The sequence below is a fragment of the Pagrus pagrus genome, assembly GCF_965226575.1.
Source record: "Pagrus pagrus genome assembly, chromosome: 19".
Classification (NCBI taxonomy): Eukaryota; Metazoa; Chordata; class Actinopteri; order Spariformes; family Sparidae; genus Pagrus; species Pagrus pagrus.
The window spans coordinates 1139401-1159204 of record NC_140203.1 but is presented as its reverse complement, the minus strand read 5'-3'; the positions used below and the strand labels follow the sequence as shown (position 1 = coordinate 1159204).

The 19804-nt window shown below is 42.6% G+C and overlaps 2 protein-coding genes across 5 annotated transcripts; both read right to left on the bottom strand.

Annotated features, from left to right (window-relative positions):
• Window positions 1-437: 437 nt before the first annotated feature.
• Window positions 438-3724, bottom strand: LOC311275353 (cytochrome c oxidase subunit 5B, mitochondrial-like). Its single transcript, XM_084383822.1, has 4 exons — window positions 3581-3724; window positions 2542-2612; window positions 1933-2032; window positions 438-972 (listed from the first exon to the last, which is right to left on the bottom strand). Exons 1-4 carry the CDS (start codon window positions 3675-3677, stop codon window positions 860-862), a joined length of 381 nt encoding a protein of 126 aa, XP_084239948.1. The 5' UTR covers window positions 3678-3724; the 3' UTR covers window positions 438-859.
• Window positions 3725-4919: 1195 nt separating this feature from the next.
• LOC311275338 (drebrin-like protein B) lies at window positions 4920-17807 on the bottom strand. 4 transcript variants are annotated; one of them, XM_084383802.1, is made up of 21 exons: window positions 17777-17807; window positions 15791-15869; window positions 11293-11524; window positions 11112-11167; window positions 10821-10933; window positions 10630-10704; window positions 10067-10210; window positions 9691-9768; window positions 9456-9607; window positions 9318-9372; window positions 8535-8579; window positions 7980-8057; window positions 7745-7896; window positions 7613-7661; window positions 7395-7460; window positions 7034-7142; window positions 6307-6498; window positions 6093-6161; window positions 5547-5641; window positions 5340-5409; window positions 4920-5252 (listed from the first exon to the last, which is right to left on the bottom strand). In XM_084383802.1, exons 3-21 carry the CDS (start codon window positions 11373-11375, stop codon window positions 5116-5118), a joined length of 1818 nt encoding a protein of 605 aa, XP_084239928.1. In that variant the 5' UTR covers window positions 11376-11524; window positions 15791-15869; window positions 17777-17807; the 3' UTR covers window positions 4920-5115. The 4 variants fall into 4 exon arrangements, with proteins under 4 accessions (XP_084239928.1, XP_084239927.1, XP_084239929.1 ...); XM_084383801.1 differs by lacking the exon at window positions 17777-17807 and adding an exon at window positions 17562-17615; XM_084383803.1 differs by lacking the exon at window positions 17777-17807 and adding an exon at window positions 17562-17615 and having other exon boundaries at window positions 8535-8576.
• Window positions 17808-19804: the final 1997 nt, after the last annotated feature.

Below are 19804 nucleotides of genomic sequence, written 5' to 3'. Positions count from 1 at the left end.
GCAAAAGGGGGTCGAACCAAATACCAAGATATTCTGATTATTCAAGTTTTCACTCAAACTTATACTTTCATTTGTAATGAAAACAATAGTTAGTTTTTTTCACTTGCTTGTTTGTTCTATACAGAATAGACCTTATATACATGTCCAGTTCCTTCTTCCCGTCAGTTGTTTTGTGTTCAACACAGAGAACATATTCCTGGCTTGTGAACATAAAGTCTGCAAGTAAAGCTGATTTTAAAAAGAAATCTGTAATTTTTAAGGATTTTTTCCTGTTTATTTTACAGACTGTGTATTTATAAAAAACATGAAAATATCCATAAATTTACAGAAACATGCTGTGAATTAAATTTTCTTCCCCCACATAAAAATACTTTGTTCATATTTAAAAGTTTTTTATTGGGTAAATAATCTTAAACATTGAAAAGCCAAAAAATAAATAAGAGTTAAAAACTTTATTGGTTCAATAACAGGAGTAAGTGGACCGAGTGTAACGTCATACAGTACACGTGAAAATGTAAACTGCAGCTGAATGGAAATGTTGAAGAGAAACAAGTTGTGTCCCGAACCACATGTGATCCCTCTGTAAATGGTAACATGTAAAGCAAAGACTGATGAGGTCAGCAGGTAGATCAAGTACTGTGACAGAACGAGTCCAGAACCAATCAGACGACGACTCATCACTTAAGACCAGGAAGTAGACGGAACCAAAAGTTCCATGATGAAGTACCTTCCTGGAGATTGGAGAATGAAAACGTTGCCGTCTGATGTTTCTGCAGCTCGTTCTGGAGGTTAACAGAAGATTTCTAACAGAAGCTAACATTGTGTCATAGAAGTCTATAATAACAGAGGTGTGGAGGAGTTAGTGGGGCAGCTCATGGGCCACCAGTTGGTAGTGGGAGCCGCAGGACGGGCAGCGCTGGGCCTCGCCCTGATGAAGCCAGAACCAAACCACGGCTGTGTTGTCTTCTTCACCTGCAGAGAGATCAGCAGGGTCAGAATAATGTTGCCAACTATTACGATGACCGATTAATCGTTGTAGCCACTTCTCAAGCAAAAACTTCAAACATCGTTTGGTTTTATGTTATTAAATGTGAGGATTTTCTGCTTCTATTTGCCTTTAATGACAGGAAGTGAAGAGGCTTTGGACTGCTGGTTCGACACAAGAAGCAATTTGAAGACGTCACTTTGAGATCTGGGACACTGAAGAGCATTTTTCACAATTCTGACAATTTATTGACCGAAAAATTACAAGGTGCAATGTGTGAGAGCTCTGATTGAAAATTAAGTAAAATTTGCGACAGAATTTTAAGAAGTAACAGTTTTGACGTAATGTCTTTTATGTATTATGTTGCAGAAATATCTACTGAAGTTAGCATGCTAAGCAGCTAGCACTGGCCCCTCCCGGTCCAAAGCTCCTGTGCTAGCGACGTGAACACCAACAATCCTCAGGTGCTCTGGGCTCCCTGTCTGGACCGCTACAAGCACTGCTAACCGAGCTAACCAGCTAACGGGAGCAACAGTTAGCAGCAGTTAGCGATTACTCTGGTCATATACCGACCGCTTGTTTGTTTTGAGTGTAAACAGATGGCCACTTCCTACATATTGCCCCTGTAATCATAAAAAAATAACCTTTATACTAATCAATAATTAAAATAACCGTTAGCTTCTATTAGAGACTGCATTTAAATAATTGACTGCATCCTGCTGTCAGAGAGGTTAGGTTTGTGTTAGTGGAGCAGTCGGGTTGTGTTGAAGCTCGTGCTGCTTCTCTAAAAGCATCATGACGGCATGAAAGACATAACAGCACATTCATTTTTAATAAAACTGAATTAAACTGAGGTCAAGTTATGTTTTATCAGGTGCCACTCGTGGTCATGTAGTAGAATGACATGTTGCTCAGCAGGCGTTCATGTCATTTCACAGATAACTTACAGACGCATCCCACAATCCTCTTGTTTGTGATGGAGGGAACGAGGTGGGGGTCGTCCTTGGAGCCAGCGTACTCCTTTGGCTTCATCATGTTGTAGGGATCCTGAAGGAGAGGGAAGAGTTATTGATTTATTGTGAAGTACAGTATCATCACTGAAGAATCAATACAACTTAGTTCATGCAGCATTTGTAACCGAAGACCCGACCGTGCACTGAAATGGACTTTTTTTAAGGTGTGCCTTCTTTTAGTTGGCACAAATACGTCCTGCTGTCGGTGGCGTTCAGCAGCGTCACTGTCGCTGCTACGTGCTGCTTTTAATCACGGGGAGCTGACGGTCGTCTGCTGCAGGTAACATCACTTTAGCAATGTGGCTGCTGAGGAACACGCAGCTCGCTTCTGAAAGTTGATGTTACATGCAGCTCTGACATGAGCGTACATTTCTAAATCACATGAGCTCCTCTGGTAAAACTGGTCCTGTGGGATGAGGGGAAGGTAAACGTTTTAACATCATCTGACCAACCAACCAGTTATTGATCCGTTTATCATAAACATCACTGATGAAGGACACCACTCTAACTCAGACTGAAATGTATTCAGATCAATCATCTCACCGATCCCTCCTTCATGGCCTTCATAATGATCCTCTCCATTCCTGTGGCTTGTTCCTCGTCAGTGGGAATCCCTGATGAAGGAACAATTAACGTTAGTTGTAATTCATCCCAACATTTCATCATGAAGGAAAAACAGAACGTGGTAACATGTTGCAGCATTCCTTTATCAATAAATATGGATTGGTATAATTCAATATTATCATCTATGAACACACAGCGGGCTCGTATCACAATTAATAATCTTTATTGTCGTGAACATCGACTTCATTGTGTGAATTCTTCCTATTAGTGTCATGTCATCATACATATTATAGTCACGTCATTACAAAACTACCCGGTGAAGCTTTATTTTATAAGTTCATAATTTATTAATTATTTATGAATATTCTATTTTTCCTTTGGAAGAACTTTGTCCTAAATGCTACGCAAAACACAAGTTTCTTTTTATTATGAATTATCAGTTAATTACTTGTTAATTACTGTTAATAAAGCTGATCCAGCCGCATCACACAGCTGCAGGTTGACACCTCGCAGGTGAGTAGAGCTGATCTTGACGGTACTTCCGCTCTGACTGTCTGAGCTGAGTCACATCCATGGATGTATTATTAGTTATATTATCATTATTATTATATTATAGATCCATGGTCACATCTGATCATCTCGTTTCATTTCTCACCAACATGGATCACATGCTGAAGTTAGTGGAGAACTGTCTCATAACACAGAGTTAAATGAAAAAGATCAGCAGTTTGACCTTTTAAACAGTCTGTTGAGTTTTTAATGTGGACCGAACTGAAGTCATTATTTCCCTCATTCTGTTTTTGGAAAACGTCGTCGTGTTAAAGCGACAACAGGTCTGAAGATACACGAGTTGTAATTAAATCGCTAGATTTTTAAACGAAGTCTGGCCTGATGTTCTGTAACAAGAGGTCTTCCGCCCTCAGTGGGACTGTCTGTCCTTGCTGAGGATAAACCCTGTTTTAAATCATATTTCAGCGGTTCTTCAGGTTCTATAGCTCGGTTCTGGTCTCGTCCTCACCTCCAGCCGACATGCCGCGGGTCAGCGCAGGGACCGGGGCGGCCCGGCAGGTTTTCGCGGCTCTGAAAGCCGAGCGGAGCAGTAACCTTGCAGCCATGTTTCCTTCTCTGCGGTTCAGCCGGTAGTCGCGGGGTTATGAAGTTGAGATGGCTCAATTCGTCACCCGCTTAGGACGTAAACGCTTTACCCGAGTTATTTTTAAATCCTGATCTAGTTTTTATGTATTCGACGACAACAACAACAACAACAACAACAACAGCAACAACAACAACAACAACAACAACAACAATACTATAATTGTTGTTGTTATAATGTTGTTGTGAATTTTTGACAAAAAAACCCAATTATTAAAAGTATTGCAAAAAAGTATTTATACCTTTTATTAATGTATCAAATCAATTCATTCTTCATCCAATCCAGCGTTTTTTGTGCAGTTCTATAATTGGATTAATGATCAATCGCCAATTATATTTAAATATTACCTTTTTACTTTATCTATATCTTAGTTACAAATATTAATATTATTCATTTGAGTTTTTATTTATTATTCATTCGCCTTTTTATATTTTTCCCAGATTACATTTTAAAATGATCATCATTAATAAATGGTAAAATTACAGTAAATAAAGCTTTAGTTAATATTTATTTCACTGGCAACAATAAAAAGCTTTTCATCAGCCTATCCAGATAATGATTAGAGTATTTATGAAACAATTAAAGCATTTCTTTGTATGAAAACAGTGAAAAAGCCAATAACTAGAGTTTAATTTGCTTTATATACCATTTATTAATGATGGTTAGTATTTTCTTATCATCTCTCTATATAACTTTTATTCTAGAAGAAGAAACTGTGATGTAACATGAATTAATATACATGTCTTTGATTGTTATCCCCCAACAACAAAAGACTAGTTTCATTTCATATCTTAGACACAAGTACAAACTCTCAAATTGTCCATCAATAATATGAATTACAAATATTCTTTGAAAGCCCGTAAAATAGACACAAAGTGTTTATTTAATACATCATTTACTTGTTAAACTCTTCTTCTTTATATATCTTATTTCATTATATTCAATCATCATCCTGATATATAAACAACAGATTTTATTATGTTGTGTAATTTTGTATCTTTTAACTTTTATGAGATAAAAACTGAATCTAAACATTTAAATAAGGAAACATTACAGTGTCATTAGTTTCTACAGAAATGACTTCTGTACTAATGATTCCACGAAGCCTTATTTTATGACTACTACCAAAAATATAATTACTAATTATTTCATGTTTTTATGGAAGAATAATGTATTCAGTAACTTGTGGCATTAATACGATTAGTCTACATTCACTGACAGCGATAGACTTTAATGTTTAATTTGATTTTTACAACAAGTGTTGATCCAGTGATGTCAAACAGAAACAAGCCTAACATGACGCAGACAGACAAGTTCATGTGAGAGACGTATTCAGTTATCGCTAAACATGTCCTGTCTGTCCTCTCAGAGGTTTCTGAACATGGACTGAGTGATGAGAGTTAGATCAGCTCGACGTAGTTGGCGGGGAACATCCCGTAGTGTCCGTCAGGTCCGTGACCTCTCCACCAGCCCTCATCCAGCATGTCGATCCCCGTTATGATGTCGTCAGGGTCAAAGGTGATCTCAGAGTCGTCCGCTGTGGAGGAGACGTGACGGTGAGAAGAGCGACGTATACAGGTGTGTGTGTGTGTGTGTGTGTGTGTGTGTGTGTGTGTGTACATACCAGCCTGGTAGTCGTACAGAGCTCTGGCTCGGATGTCCTGCCCACTGGACCCTGTGTAGTTGTCTTCAGCCTCATTTTTCAAAACAAATTAAAAAATAGCAGTTAATTATGAGCTCCTTTCCTAACTCACTAATGAATTGTATTGCATGTTTATAGTGAACGTAACCAGGGTGGGAAATGGACGTTAAAGACGCTGCGTGGACTCACTGTGGAGGTGTCCTGGTAAACGTCTTCATACAGGTCCTCCTCCGTCCCAGCTGACTGCGTAGCCTCATACAGATCTTCATGAGCTGGAGTTTCTTCTGTAGATCGGACACATTTATAGATCAATACATGACGAGGTGTCGAAGTTGGAGAGTGGAACTTTTACATTTAAGACTCATGAGTTCACACACTGCTAACTAAGCCTATTACATCCAATTAAATCTCTGTATTTTGCCGTTTATCAGAGTTTAAAGATGTTATTGATCACATTCAGTCACTAAATATGTCGTTCCATCTCCTTCCATCACATTCACACCACAACACACCACAACACAGCTGTTGTTCCAATCATCTGCCCCCTCAAGTGGTTCCCAGTTTGTTGCAGTAGCTAACAGAAAACAATAACATCGCTAACATGAACTAACATGAACATTGCTAATCTGAGCCACACACAGATACCACGTGATACCAACTGTGTTATACTATAGATGGAATAATAGTATTATACTATTATTATTATTATTATTATTATTATTATTATTATTGTACCTGCTGTAGCTTCATCTCCATCGTCATCAAACTCGTCCGACCATTCGTCCTCTTCTGTGTAAGCAGAGTCTGTGGATCAGTGACAGAGTGAGAGACATCAGAAGTATTCAGAGCGTTTAGTGAAGTAAAAGTACTGAAACACACTGTGACGATCTGTGAAGCGATTCAGAATCGTTATTATTGTGTTTATCGGAAGAGGAGAATGAGTCCTGACCTGCAGCTTGAACAGGTGAGCCTGCTGTCTCTGGTGGTGTCGGGGACACAGCTGCAGCAGGTGAGTAAGACAGCACAGGTGAGGCAGGAGACAGGGGGGCGATGGAGACGGCTGGAGCTGGAGGATGCTGAGGCTGCTCCTGAGCTTCTCTCTCAAAGGACCTCTGAGATAGAAACCGACTCTGCAGCTTCCCTGAGAGTGAACACATGACTGTTAGTCACCTCATGCTTCAGCGGGTGCTGTTTACACTGGATCCATGATGTTTACACTGGATCCATGATGTTTACACTGGATTCATGTTGTTTACACTGGATTCATGTTGTTTACACTGGATCCGTGCTGTTTACACTGGATCCATGCTGTTTACACTGGATCCGTGATGTTTACACTGGATTCATGATGTTTACACTGGATGTGTGATGTTTACACTGGATTCATGTTGTTTACACTGGATTCATGTTGTTTACACTGGATCCATGATGTTTACACTGGATCCGTGATGTTTACACTGGATGTGTGATGTTTACACTGGATGTGTGTTGTTTACCCTGGATTCATGTTGTTTACACTGGATCCGTGATGTTTACACTGGATCCGTGATGTTTACACTGGATTCATGATGTTTACACTGGATCCATGATGTTTACACTGGATTCATGATGTTTACACTGGATCCATGTTGTTTACACTGGATCCATGATGTTTACACTGGATGTGTGATGTGTACCTGGTCTGGAGGCCGCAGACGATCTGTCGGGGGCCTCGACGCTCTGCTCCCGCTGCTTGAATACGTCTCTGGGATTAAACGATCTCTGAGAAATCAGTGACTTGGCCTCCTGTGAATGAGAGTTTAAAGGAGCATTACTGAAAATTAATATTTCACCTCCAGTAGGAGGACAAGAAAGAGACAGATTAAAAAAGACAAACTTTAAAAAGGCGAGAGATTTTAAAGAGAAGAGACATAAAACAGGTCTGAAGCCAGCAGTAGCAGCAGCTCCTCACACTGTGTAACTCTACATGTTAATATAATGATTTATAATAATACTGTATATTGAGTTGAAGTGTTCGAGTCCATCGATCGTACTCACATTAGCTTTCTGCACCGATGCAGCGAAGTTGATTCCCGTCTTCTTGGTTTCATTTTCCTGCTGGCTCTGAAACAGACACATGATGTCATCTAGCCTCCGTCTGCAGTAGGTGCATGAGCTCGACCGTGCACCGAGGATGTAAATAATGTCTTTTCCAATCAAAAAGTCTTGGATCTCGTCAAATTAGCTGTATAGTTAAGTTTTAAAACTCGTCTCACCTGTCGCTGCTGCTCTCTCTCTCTCTCCTCTCTCTGCTTCTGTCGAATCCTTAGAAACACAGAGATCCCTGATGATCGGCTCTGACACTGCTGGTGTTCACGTGTGTTGCTGCTGTTGTGTGTTGGACTCACCTCTCCTCTTCTATCTGCTGAGCTCTCTCCCTCGCTCTCCTCTCCCTCTCCTTGGCCTGCCTCTCGTCCATCTCCCTCCTCTCCCTCTCCATCGCTTGTCTCTCCTGCTCGGCTCGTTTGCTCTCCTCCCGACGACGGACCTCCTCGTCTTTCTGAGGAGCAGACCATTTTCATATATCACATAAAGCTCCAGACGCTGAAGTTATATATTCTCAGGATGGATGTGAAGAGGAACCTGAGTTTGGACCCAGAAGTCGTCCTTGTTGGTTTGTTGAATTTCCTCCACAGCGTTGACTTTCCGATAGCCAGAGCCCTGTGATATCAGAGAGGAGGCGGTGAAATGATGAAGTTTCTGGCTCAAACACACAAATGTTGTAGTTTCTGGTCTGCTCACACGACCCCCAAAACTACTGAATACTCCTTTAAGTGTATCATAAAATGTTATACATTTTTAGACAGAAAATAGTCATTAGGGTACAAACTTTAACAGATTTCACCGTGAAACTTCACCAGCTAATTACTCACATCAAGACAAATATTTCTTTGTGTCACAAGTTTTAAGATAAGTTATGTTTAAGTATGCAAATGATGCTATCTAATTAAATATTTGCCAATTTGCGAGGAATGCGTATTTTGGACATTTTCTTTCCGCTAAGCTGAAAAAAAGAAAACATGTTACGGAAGCAAAAAATTAAACAAAACTCAAACTTGAACCAGAAACTGAACAAACATGAAGCTGAAGATCATGTAAATGTGAACGTGTTCACCTCCAGTCATCGATCGTACTCACCGATGCAGAGAAGCTGCTTCCCGTCTGGTTGGTTTCATTTTCCTGCTGGTTGAAACAGACACATGAAGTTCTCTGTGGGCTGACTTTATACTGATATCTTAATAAACAGGATCACTCTGAGTTATTACTACTTGGATCTTATCAGAATTGGTGAGTACACAAGTCTTTGCACTGATCTGAAGACGAAGACAAATCTTTATTTGATCACATTCAATGCAAAGCGCTTCCAGGGGACCGGCTGTCTGCATTACAGCAGAGGGTCGAGTTTCTGAGACGCTGTGTCGTGATGCGTGCGCCTCTCCTGAAACACTATAAAAACTAAACATTACCAAGTTCAAATAAAGACAGATTCAGCAACGCCATGGCTTTATCCTCGTCTTCAGATTGTAAAAAAATGTTTTTTTAATACAAGACAACGTTTCCACATGTGCCGCCACGTTGGTCCCAGAGCAAACGGCCCATGAGGGGCGTTCGTCCAATCAGGAGCAGCCAGCGAGTGTTTGAGTCATTGCTGGAGCATGTAGCCTGATTTGTAGTCAGGCGTGCGAAGCTGGGAAGCATTGCACGCCATCACATCAAACGACACATCAGCCAGTGCCCTGGAGAATTAATAGCTAATAACTAATGTAGATATTTTGATAGCACCGTGGCGCCCTGTCCTCCTGTCCTCCTGTCCTCCTGTCCTCCTGTGTTTAAGCTGAAAATCTTCTGACAGTTAGCATCTGTGATTATCTGACTTCTGATTATGTTTAATGAACATGCTGCTGTGTGAGGTCGTCTCACCTGTCGCTGCTGCTCTCTCTCTCTCTCCTCTTCTTCTCTCTGCTTCTGTCGAATCCTTAGAAACACAGAGATCCCTGATGATCGGCTCTGACACTGCTGGTGTTCACGTGTGTTGCTGCTGTTGTGTGTTGGACTCACCTCTCCTCTTCTATCTGCTGAGCTCTCTCCCTCGCTCTCCTCTCCCTCTCCTTGGCCTGCCTCTCGTCCATCTCCCTCCTCTCCCTCTCCATCGCTTGTCTCTCCTGCTCGGCTCGTTTGCTCTCCTCCCGTCGACGGACCTCCTCGTCTTTCTGAGGAGCAGACCATTTTCATATATCACATAAAACTCCAGACGCTGAAGTTATATATTCTCAGGATGGATGTGAAGAGGAACCTGAGTTTGGACCCAGAAGTCGTCCTTGTTGGTTTGTTGAATTTCCTCCACAGCGTTGACTTTCTGATACACAGAGCCCTGTGATATCAGAGAGGAGGCGGTGAAATGATGAAGTTTTTGGCTCAAACACACAAATGTTGTAGTTTCTGGTCTGCTCACACGACTCTGGCGACTTAATGTTTGTGTTTTTAAGGAAGCTGTTGAACGTAGAGAGCTCAGAGACGTGTGTGTGCTCAGATTCAGACCAAACGTTCGTTACTAAAAGACGGTGGTGTCAGTTCCACCTACATGTGTATTTTGGACACAGAAGGTGCACGAACGTTCAGTGTTAGTTGTTGTAAATCATATCTGATGGTTACATGTTGTGTCGTCTCACCACAGGTCCTCTGGGTGCGTCTCTGTATTCTTGTGTTTGTTTGTGGAAATTAAAGTTCGCTCCGGACGCTTTGGCCACTTTCTCCAAGATGGCGTCTGGTTCCACGTCGTCCTCTGCCCGGGCGTTTACGGTCACGTGGGCTCCCTGTCGTCACACACACGTGTCAGAGAACAGGGCAGGAAACTGGTCTGTGTGCTAAAGCTGAGGCTGGTTAAGTTATTCTTCAATAAATACAATGATCCGGTCACTGTGGCGGTTGCAGGCCTCGAAACCAGGACGTTTCATTAATATCTGGACACGGTGTCAGAGCCACAGTTTCCAGTTTAGCACCGGTCTAACTTTAATCGCGCGTCTCTTCTCGACTTTCCACATTTTATTGGACTGAATAGATCAAATTATGACGCTGATGTGAAATGAGTGAGGCCGAATAACAAATCAATATTACCGCCTAGAAAAGGAAGTGTGGCTCTGAAGGGAGGAGGTGGGAGACTTCAGTCTGACTAACACCAGCTGTCACATCTATCAGCAGGGTCGATCCACAACCTGCAGACAGTCGCTCTCACCTTTAGGAAGTTGGCCATCGAGCTCACGTGGTTGGCACACATGCCTTTCCGAGAGTCCTTCACTCCTTCACCTGTCTGTTGTGAGTGAACGCACACAGACACGTAAGAAGACACATGTGAACTGATCCAAGGATACCTGTATGATTATTATTGTATGTGTGTGTTTGTTGTGTGTTCGTTGTGTGTCTCACCCAGTTTATGAGGACGTATTTGGGCAGACCAGAGTTTGGGTCCTGGACGCGACAGAAAGCGTACATCACCTTCCCACTGCTGAGCTCCTCCACCATCTCCTCCAACCCACCGTCTACACACACACACACACACAGACACACACACAGACACACACACACACACACACACACACACACACACACACACACACACACACACACACACAGAGTCAGGTACTCTTTACATTTTATGTTACTCAACCATGATCCTTTAAACTGTGAGTGAAGTGAGAGAAAGACGTGAAAACTAACCTCCCTTTTCTGCCAGACGGACATTATTACTGTTCCCTTCATAAGTGAACAGCGCCCTGAAAACACAGAGGTGGAAAAACCCTGAATATTATGAGAGTATTGTCACAGAGTGGCGTGATCCTTCACAGATTTCAACAAGGAAGTGAAGTGTGTAATAAGACGTCAGTTAGAGACAGCTCACCAGTTTGTGTCCGACTTGCCGTCCACCACTTCTTTATAAGCGGCCATGAGTTCAGGCCCGTTCTTACTCAGATCTACTGCCATCTTGCAAACCCACACAGAGGTCCACCAGAGCCTCAGGAAGAAAAGACCTAGAACACAGAAACCCTGATCTCACAGTCCTCGTCTCTGCAGGTCTGATTTATTCTGATTTCCAGAGCAGATTTTCTTCCTCTGCGATGTGTCGAACCAGTCTGGGGAGAAGAAGAAAACCTGATGAGCCACATTCTCCAAGAAGTTACTCAGTCACCTCTGACTTTGCACTCATCCACTCATTAACATAACAATCATGTATCTGAATGAGAAAATATGCATGTATTCAGATTACTCCAGGGTGTGTTCTCCTCTTTAAGCCCTCACTGAGAGTCGAGGAAGGCCAATACGCATATCACATGTGGCTTTAAACCAGTGTGTGTATGCATGCATGCGTGTGTGTGTGTGTGTGTGTGTGTGTGTGCATGTGACCTGGATGACAGAAAACAGGGTGTGATTTATGCAGTATTGTTATTGGCAGAGACAAAAGAGGAACAATCGCAGCATTCTCAGTACAACTGACAAGGTGAATCCTTCAAACACGATGTATGTAATAATGCTGTCAGTGGTTATGCTAAGCTAGGCTAATCGCCTCCTGACTTCAGATTTGTTTGACACCTTTTACATCCTGACATTGCTGTCAAGTGTTCAGATCATCTACTGAAGTTAAAATACTCTGTTGCAAGTAAAAGTCCTGCAGACGCCGTCGTGAAAGAAGAGGTTTGTTTGTTTGTGTGTCCAATCAGAACAAACACACTCGATAATGGGTGTGCGCAACATTTAAAATGTGGGCGGGATTTGGCTTTTTCCCCTCGAAAATGATTTAACAGAGTCAAAGTAACTTCATGTATTCTGGTGTTTTTTAACAGGTGGTTCAAAACTTTATCCTGTTACAGTCTCAAGAGAAAAATGATCAGTAGAGCTTCATTTCACAATTTCATCGAGAGGCAGTGCCTCAGATCACACGTGTGGAGGTGTTAAAAGGCTAAATGTGTGTAAATTGATTCAATCACTCAACAACCGTGTGTGTGCAAGTGTGAAGTCTGGAAACACATTTGAAGCGAGAGGATGACGAACAAACCTGTAACCATGAGATCAGGAGCGACGTGCTTCACCCACTCTGCCACAGAGGAAATGACACTGACTCAATGATCCAATCAAACGTGTGTATGCATGTAAACATTTCATCAAGTGGGGATTTGAACCCACAACCACGGCTTTATGACACGTGTGCATCATCGTGTACCGGTTTTCTTCGGATTTTAGTGACATTTAAATTCATACATGAAAAATCTGCAGTTTTTTCAATAGCTTCCAGGTTACATGACCTATTGACTCAAAGTCAATGACTTTTTTATTGGATTAGTATTTTTCAATTTTATAAAAATGTTTTTAAATGAAAAATCATCAATTTTTTTGCAGTGTCTAACAAACAAATCGTCTTTTAAACAACTGAGAGAGACGTCACGTTACAGTCTGCTCACATATGGCCAATAATAAAGTGATAATAAATGTAAATTCCCATGAAAAAGATACATAGAGCCCCTTTAACACACTGTGCTGCCAGTTTTAAATGTTTTTCTTAGATTTGAATATTTTATATATTTGTTGGTGTCTTTCTTTTGTGTATTTCTGCTGCTGTGTGAGCTGGAAGCAACAGCATTTCATTGTGTGATGAGTGCAGGTCCGCAAAGGAACAATAACCAGAAGCAGCTTTATTTATAATTTATAAAAAATTAAGACCAATATGTACAAGAATATTGAATCTTGAGGGTAAAAGGAAATCAAATGTCCGCCCTGTCAGGATGCAGGTCGGTCTGCTCACACACACCTGAGGAACGTGTGAGCAGTGGCTCCACCACCAGGAGGAGTTTTAACATCAGAAACATCAAACAGTTGAAGCAGCAGGTCAACAACAGCTCTGCTATTGTTAACTCGTCTCAACAGCTTCCTGTCTGTGGCTCCGAGCTCTCAGGTTTTATCACACAAACAGGAAGAAATAGTGCATCTGTTGGGGACTATTTTCAGCGGCGGATGAATCCACATTTGGTGCTCTAGTGGGTGTTTATGGCAGCAGGATGGTGTGTGTGTGAGTCCAAATAAACTGCAGTGTGTGTGTTCACGGTGATGAAGGAGCGACAGTGTGGCTCATCGATGTGTTTTAGTCTTTGAACAGTGGAAAAAAATACCAGCAGAGCTGCACACATGACAGCATCTTCATCCATCTTCATCCATCTTCATCCATCTTCATCCACAGCGCCGTCAGCTGAGCTTCTCCCTCAGGCGGCCTGACAACCTCTCACATGCTGCATGCGGAGCGTCTGGAGGCCTCGGCTGCAACAATCACAAGTCCGTTTGTCTTCACGCGTCACATGTCGTCTCTAACGGAGCCGGTCTGAAGCTGTGTGAAGGTTAAACTGTCACAGTTTGATCCTCTGGCTCACGAGACGATCATCACGGTGCTTTTTAAAACTGCTTCCATACATTTCTGACAGTAGAGATTATCATGCGGTGCTCATGAGCCGCGGAGAGTTAATGTACTCTAGTCCACATTTAAAGAGGCACGCTGTAGTTTTATTTAAATTAAGGTCCCAGGACGCTGTTTGAAGCTAGAAAGGTGGCAGGGTCCGCCACATATAAACAAAGTAAAAGTTGTGTTGTCCTTTAAGGTCAGTTTGTTTGTTCAGTCATGAAGACAAAGAGAGTTTGATTATTTAATCAGTCTGTTATCGGCGCTGCTCGAGGCCTCGTCCACTCGGGTACTTTTAAAAAATGAATCTTTCTCCTCCAGATTCAAAAAGATTCCCGTCCACACCAACGGTGTTTAAAAAAAAATCTCAGTCCACATCCACAACGCAAATGCATGCTGTCAGGCAATGTCACACCAAAGCAACAGGTGGCGCTATAACCTCTACAGTAAGGCCACGTACTGTCATATTGTGTTTCTGTGTATTCACATATCTGATGAATAATAATGTCATACTGAAGAACGCTGAGTTAAAACACAAACATAGAGTTGCTAATCTTACAAATTGTTTATAGAGATGAATCATCGACAGAATAATAAAAAGGTAATAAACAGATTTGTTATGAATAAGTAAATAATGTGAATAATAATCCCATCAGACGTCCGGCCCCTTCCAGCATCTGAAAATGTACTTTTTCATATTTAATGAGAGTTTACTGAGTTGAAAACATGTTAATGTGATAAAATCATGTTGGTGTCATCAGCAAAGAAAATGAGGACAAGAAAATTTGCAAACAAATTAAAAATTGTTCAGAAATAACAAGAGTTAAACACACCATGTGTCACTTTACTTTAAATACAAGTACTTTATTTTAATGCTTCTTCGTACTTTGACTCCCCTGCTCTCTTTAAGTCACATACTTTATTTTACTGACTTTACAGATGAAGATTTGACATTGACACTTTCAGTACGATGAATTTACAAAATACAGTAAAGTTTTACAGATTATGTTTCCAAACATTTGGACATTTTTGTCTCTTTTCATTTCTTTTCTTTTCTTTTCTTTTCTTTTCTTTTCTTTTCTTTTCTTTTCACTTTATTTTATCAGGAACTTCCGCTGAAACCAGAATCTCTTCGACAACAGAGACCGAGCCGAGCTAGCAGCCGAACGAAATCACACATAATCTTATGTGTGACGTTTATACATCTTAAAACAACCACAGGCCTAATGTTGTATCTGTCTGCAAACTTCTCACAAATCTTTTGATTCAGTGTTTGATGCTAAAAGAGTTGAAATTACCAAATATTTCACAACAAAGAAAGAATCAGAGAAAGATTGAAAACAGATTGTGTGTCAGAACTGTTGTCGCTCCAGGAGACGACGAGTCAAACACAGAAACAAGAAATATTTTACTGTAGAAATGAAATCTTCTGGGAGGGTTAATCCAATTGTCCAGCGATGTTGACATTAATTTGATTTCACAGTGGTATCCCTAACACACACACACATGCACACACACACGCACGCACGCACACACACACACACACACACACACACCCTCAGTGTGTGAGGCCTGGCAGACGATCCTGTCAGTCAATGAATGGCTGATTGATGGACTGAAGCTCAAGAGCAAATTACCCCCCGGGGCTAATCTCCCTCCAGCCTCCCTCCTCTTGTCCCCTCTTTAGCAACCCCCTCCACCCTCACCACTCCCTCCACCAAGCCTCACCTCCACCTCCACCTCCACCTCCACCCTCACCTCCACCACCTCCACCCTCTCGTCCCTCCTCCGCCTGCATCTCCCGTCTTATCTGCTCTGGTTGTCACGTCCTCCTTCACACCTCAGCTCCTCTTCAGCTGCAGGAGGTTTCAGAGTCAACATAGGAGTAACTGTGTGTGTCTGTACAAACACTCACACACACACACACACACACACACACACACACACACACACACACCTCACGCTTTATGTCCAGTGTTTAGTGACCAGCGCAGGAAGTAGTGTGTTGACAGTAAAGCCGTCGGTGCTTCATCAACCTGTTGGAAACACAAAACTAGGTGTTAATGACCAATTAATGTGTTTGAAATTACCACAATAACAACACAATGTGTAGAAAATGACCCGAATGTGATTTCATAATAATATTCTGTTGTTTTCCAATAATGGGTCATTTCATGAATACATTTATTAGGGTTAGAAACGGGTCAGTCTTCTTCTTTGCACACTATATTTACCTTAACCGCGCTCAGTCCTCATGCTTAACCAAACTGTAGCTGCCTGAATGTCTGAAGTTATCATCATAAACATCAGCAGAGAGAGAAAACTAAAACAAACTGTGTGATATATGTGATTCTGGTTTTATGGAGGCGGTTGGCGCTGAGCTCCAGCTGTCGTCCTCCAGCGCTAACCTTTCACTCCAGCTGCCGATGACCTCACTGCTCAGCCATCTCATTTAACATACAGCCGTGTTTTCCTCCAATAAACCAGAGTAACACAACCACAAGTCTGAACCACACACATCACATGACACAGACCACAGAAACCCAACACACACACACACACACACACACACACACACCAAAGTCTCGTCAGCTAAATGCATCAAAAGTGAAAGTTCTCATCATGAAGAATGGTTTTCTATTTTTATCTGGAAGAAATACATTTAATCTGATTTTTAAATATTTCATACTAACAGTCCTGCATCGTGTAAACTGGAAACACTAGAGTGAAGTACAAGTATGCACTACTTGAGTAAAATTACTTTCCACCACGGGCAGATGTTTTCTAATTGTGGAGAGAGTGGAGTGTGTGTGTGTGTGTGTGAGTGTGTGTGTGTGTGTGTGTGTGTGTGTGTGTTTTAACAGTGAGAGTTTGGCTTTAACAGCATCTCATTTCCTCTCCGTTGCTGTGCTGTAATGAGCTTTAAGCTGTATAAACACACACACGCGCACACACACACACACACTCTGGTCCGGAGGTGTTCACTCATTGACCCAAATCGCTGAATAAAGTTATAAAGTTGTTTTTGTGCAGTAACCCGTTCCTCTTTTTACACACCCACCTCGTAAAATAAATACAGAAACACATGTTGGACAGATAACGAACACACGCCCCCGAGTGCAGGATGACTCATCAACATGTTCAATGATTTTCCAGGAAGAACTCTTGAATATCATTGAAGACATCAGTACCGCGAGATGCATGCGATAAAACCAGTGAAACAGTGATTGGGCTCGCTGCTCTCGCTCTCCGGGCTGTGAAGTCGTAACGACCTGCTGTGCTGAGTTTCACGTCTCATAAACCTCCAGACTCACTGATCTGTCACTCAGACTGGACTTCCTGATTGTATTTCACAGTCTCACCTGTACCTGAACAACACACCTTCCTCCTGAGCCGTAATCCCAACGGCCCACTGATCTGACCCGTCTCCAGTTAGACGTGTCAGGAGTCAACATCAAGACATTAAACCCTTTTCTCGATCACATCAGTGTATTTTGACCTTTTTACTTGCCGTAGTTGTCAGAACTCGCCAGTATTTTAAATTCTAGTTTGATTTATAGTGAAAGCTGTATAACCAGTGCTACATGGACCTGGAGTTAAATTAAATGCTTGTTTTAGTGTTTCCCAACTTCAAATGTCAAACCTGTGACCTTCTTCAAACCCTCTCACTTCTGTTTTTAACCCACTCGTGAACTTTAACTGAAACTTCCCAAATTAACCGTTCTGACCTCTGAGCTCCTCGGCTGACTGCAAACATCACACGACTTCATCTTTTTAAGGTCCTCGCTCTGCAAACACCACGAGATTATATTCAACTCCAACAGTTTGTTTCCTTTGTTAGCTTTAACTCACCACTGCCCTGAACACACACACACACACACACACACACACACATTACTGCTCCCCTGTGGAGAACAACCTGGTGGCAATTAGGCTTCATTACCTCGTAACCTCCTCCTGTGTCTCTTTGTTTCTGTCCTCCTCTGCACGTCTTTGTTTCAGCCTCGTCCTCTACAAACCACACACACTCAGAAAGTCTTTTTAAAATCATCACAATGTAGAAACGTTTTGTCTCCAAAGTATTTTTGCTTGATTACAGAAGAACTGAAAGACGATCTGAAGTTACGAGACAGGACGTGTTTACTTTATTAGCAGTTAAGTGAAACCACCGTCTTTCCCTGACATTAGCTGAAGTGATTTCGTTTCCTAAACCAAACCACGCGCAGGACAGAAGAGACCTCGTCCACACCGCAGCGTCCTCGTTAGTGGTTTTAGAAGAGACGTCCGACCACGTGGAAACACCTGAACGACAGGCAGCTCGGTCTCTTCTTCTTTGTTCTGCTTTTAGTTGGAGAACGTCAAATCTACATCACCAGCACATCTGGTGAGGAGAGACCTTCAGTTAACCTTCACCATGCAACATGCTGTGTGATGTTATTTAAAATGAGAGACCACAGAGAAGGTTTGAGGAGATGGACGGTCCTCAAAATCCCCCCGAACCCTCACTGAAGGGCTCACACATGTTGACACGCAGTCCTGAACAGTGGTCTCTGGCTGGGCAGCCTTGTGGCCAAGCTGCAACTCCATCACCATCTCCTCCATCTCCAACATGACATCTAGCGTCAGCGTAACGTGACACGTAGCGGTCAGCAGAGTACATGTGACACGTACATTTCACCGGAGACATTTGTCGAAGGCAGAAATGAGACGTATCGAACAAAATGAAGTTTTGACGTCACGTCTCGGTGACAGTGCAGAAACGTTCGAAGCTCCGCTCTCTGCGATACTTTCTCTTTCTGTCTGCGATCGAGCAGGTCACACATCCATCCTTCCTCCATTAAAACACACACAGCACACACTCCACTTCCTTGGAAACAAAAGAGGGATTTCCTCCTCAGCGACAGGCCCTCAAACCTCAACACACACCCATGGACGTACAGCCACTCGACATCCCACACGAGCGCTGGTGGAGGGTCAGCTCCACGCTGGAGGTTACGAGTGAGTGGAGGTATGCAGCGACACCCCCGCTCCCCTCAGCTCCTGCATAGCTTCAGGGGAGATGATGTTCACCGTCTGGCTCTGAGCCAAACACTGAACCCTCTCTGTAATCCCCCAGCTGCTGTGTGTGTGTGTGTGTGTGTGTGTGTGTGTAGCATACAATGGCTGTCTCAGTGTCTAGCCACAGTTTGTGTTTTTTCCCTTCATTATTCCCCTCCAGCAGACCGCTCATATCTCAATCTGCCTGTCAGGAATGTGATGGATTTTTTCAGCTCCATCACAGCCGGGGAAACGTTGCGGCTCAGCCCGGCGCTCCAGTAACCGGAGCCGCCCGTGAACGCTGGCAGGTTTCGGGTCCATAACCCCTTTTCCTGCTCGTAATGGTGGAAATTAAACCGGAGACTTTGGGCGTATTCGTCGCTCCAGATGTAGTAACTCTCTCTCAGTTCGTGCTGACTGGAGCACAAAGACCAGTTCAACAGAGCTGAGCTAGCAGGAGAAGTTTAAAGGGTCACTCCACCAAGTTCACACATTACAGTGTGTTTCAGGAGCTCTGCCTCCAGTGATGTCACCACGTCTCCCCGAGATCTTCACCTGGACTGAAGTCAACACTGAAATACAGGACAGAGTCCTTCTTGTCCATGTAACCTCCTGCTCCTGCTGTCTCCACCTCCTCCTGCTCCTCCTCATCTTCCTCCTGTTCCTTCTCCTCCTCTTCCTCCCTGCTGGCTCCTCCTCCTCCTCTTCCTCCTCCTCCTCCTCCTCCACCTCCTCCTCCTCCCCTCATTGAATATTTCTAAAGTTTATGTAAAACTGAATAACTATAGATTTCTTACAGAGTTTAAAGAACCAGTCATACTTGAGTAAAAGTAACACTATCGTGTTTAACTGTTACGTGAACGTCATCTGTACAAATAGTACTCGAGTAAAAGTATCTGATATTAACTGTACTCAAGTATCAAAGTAGAAGTAA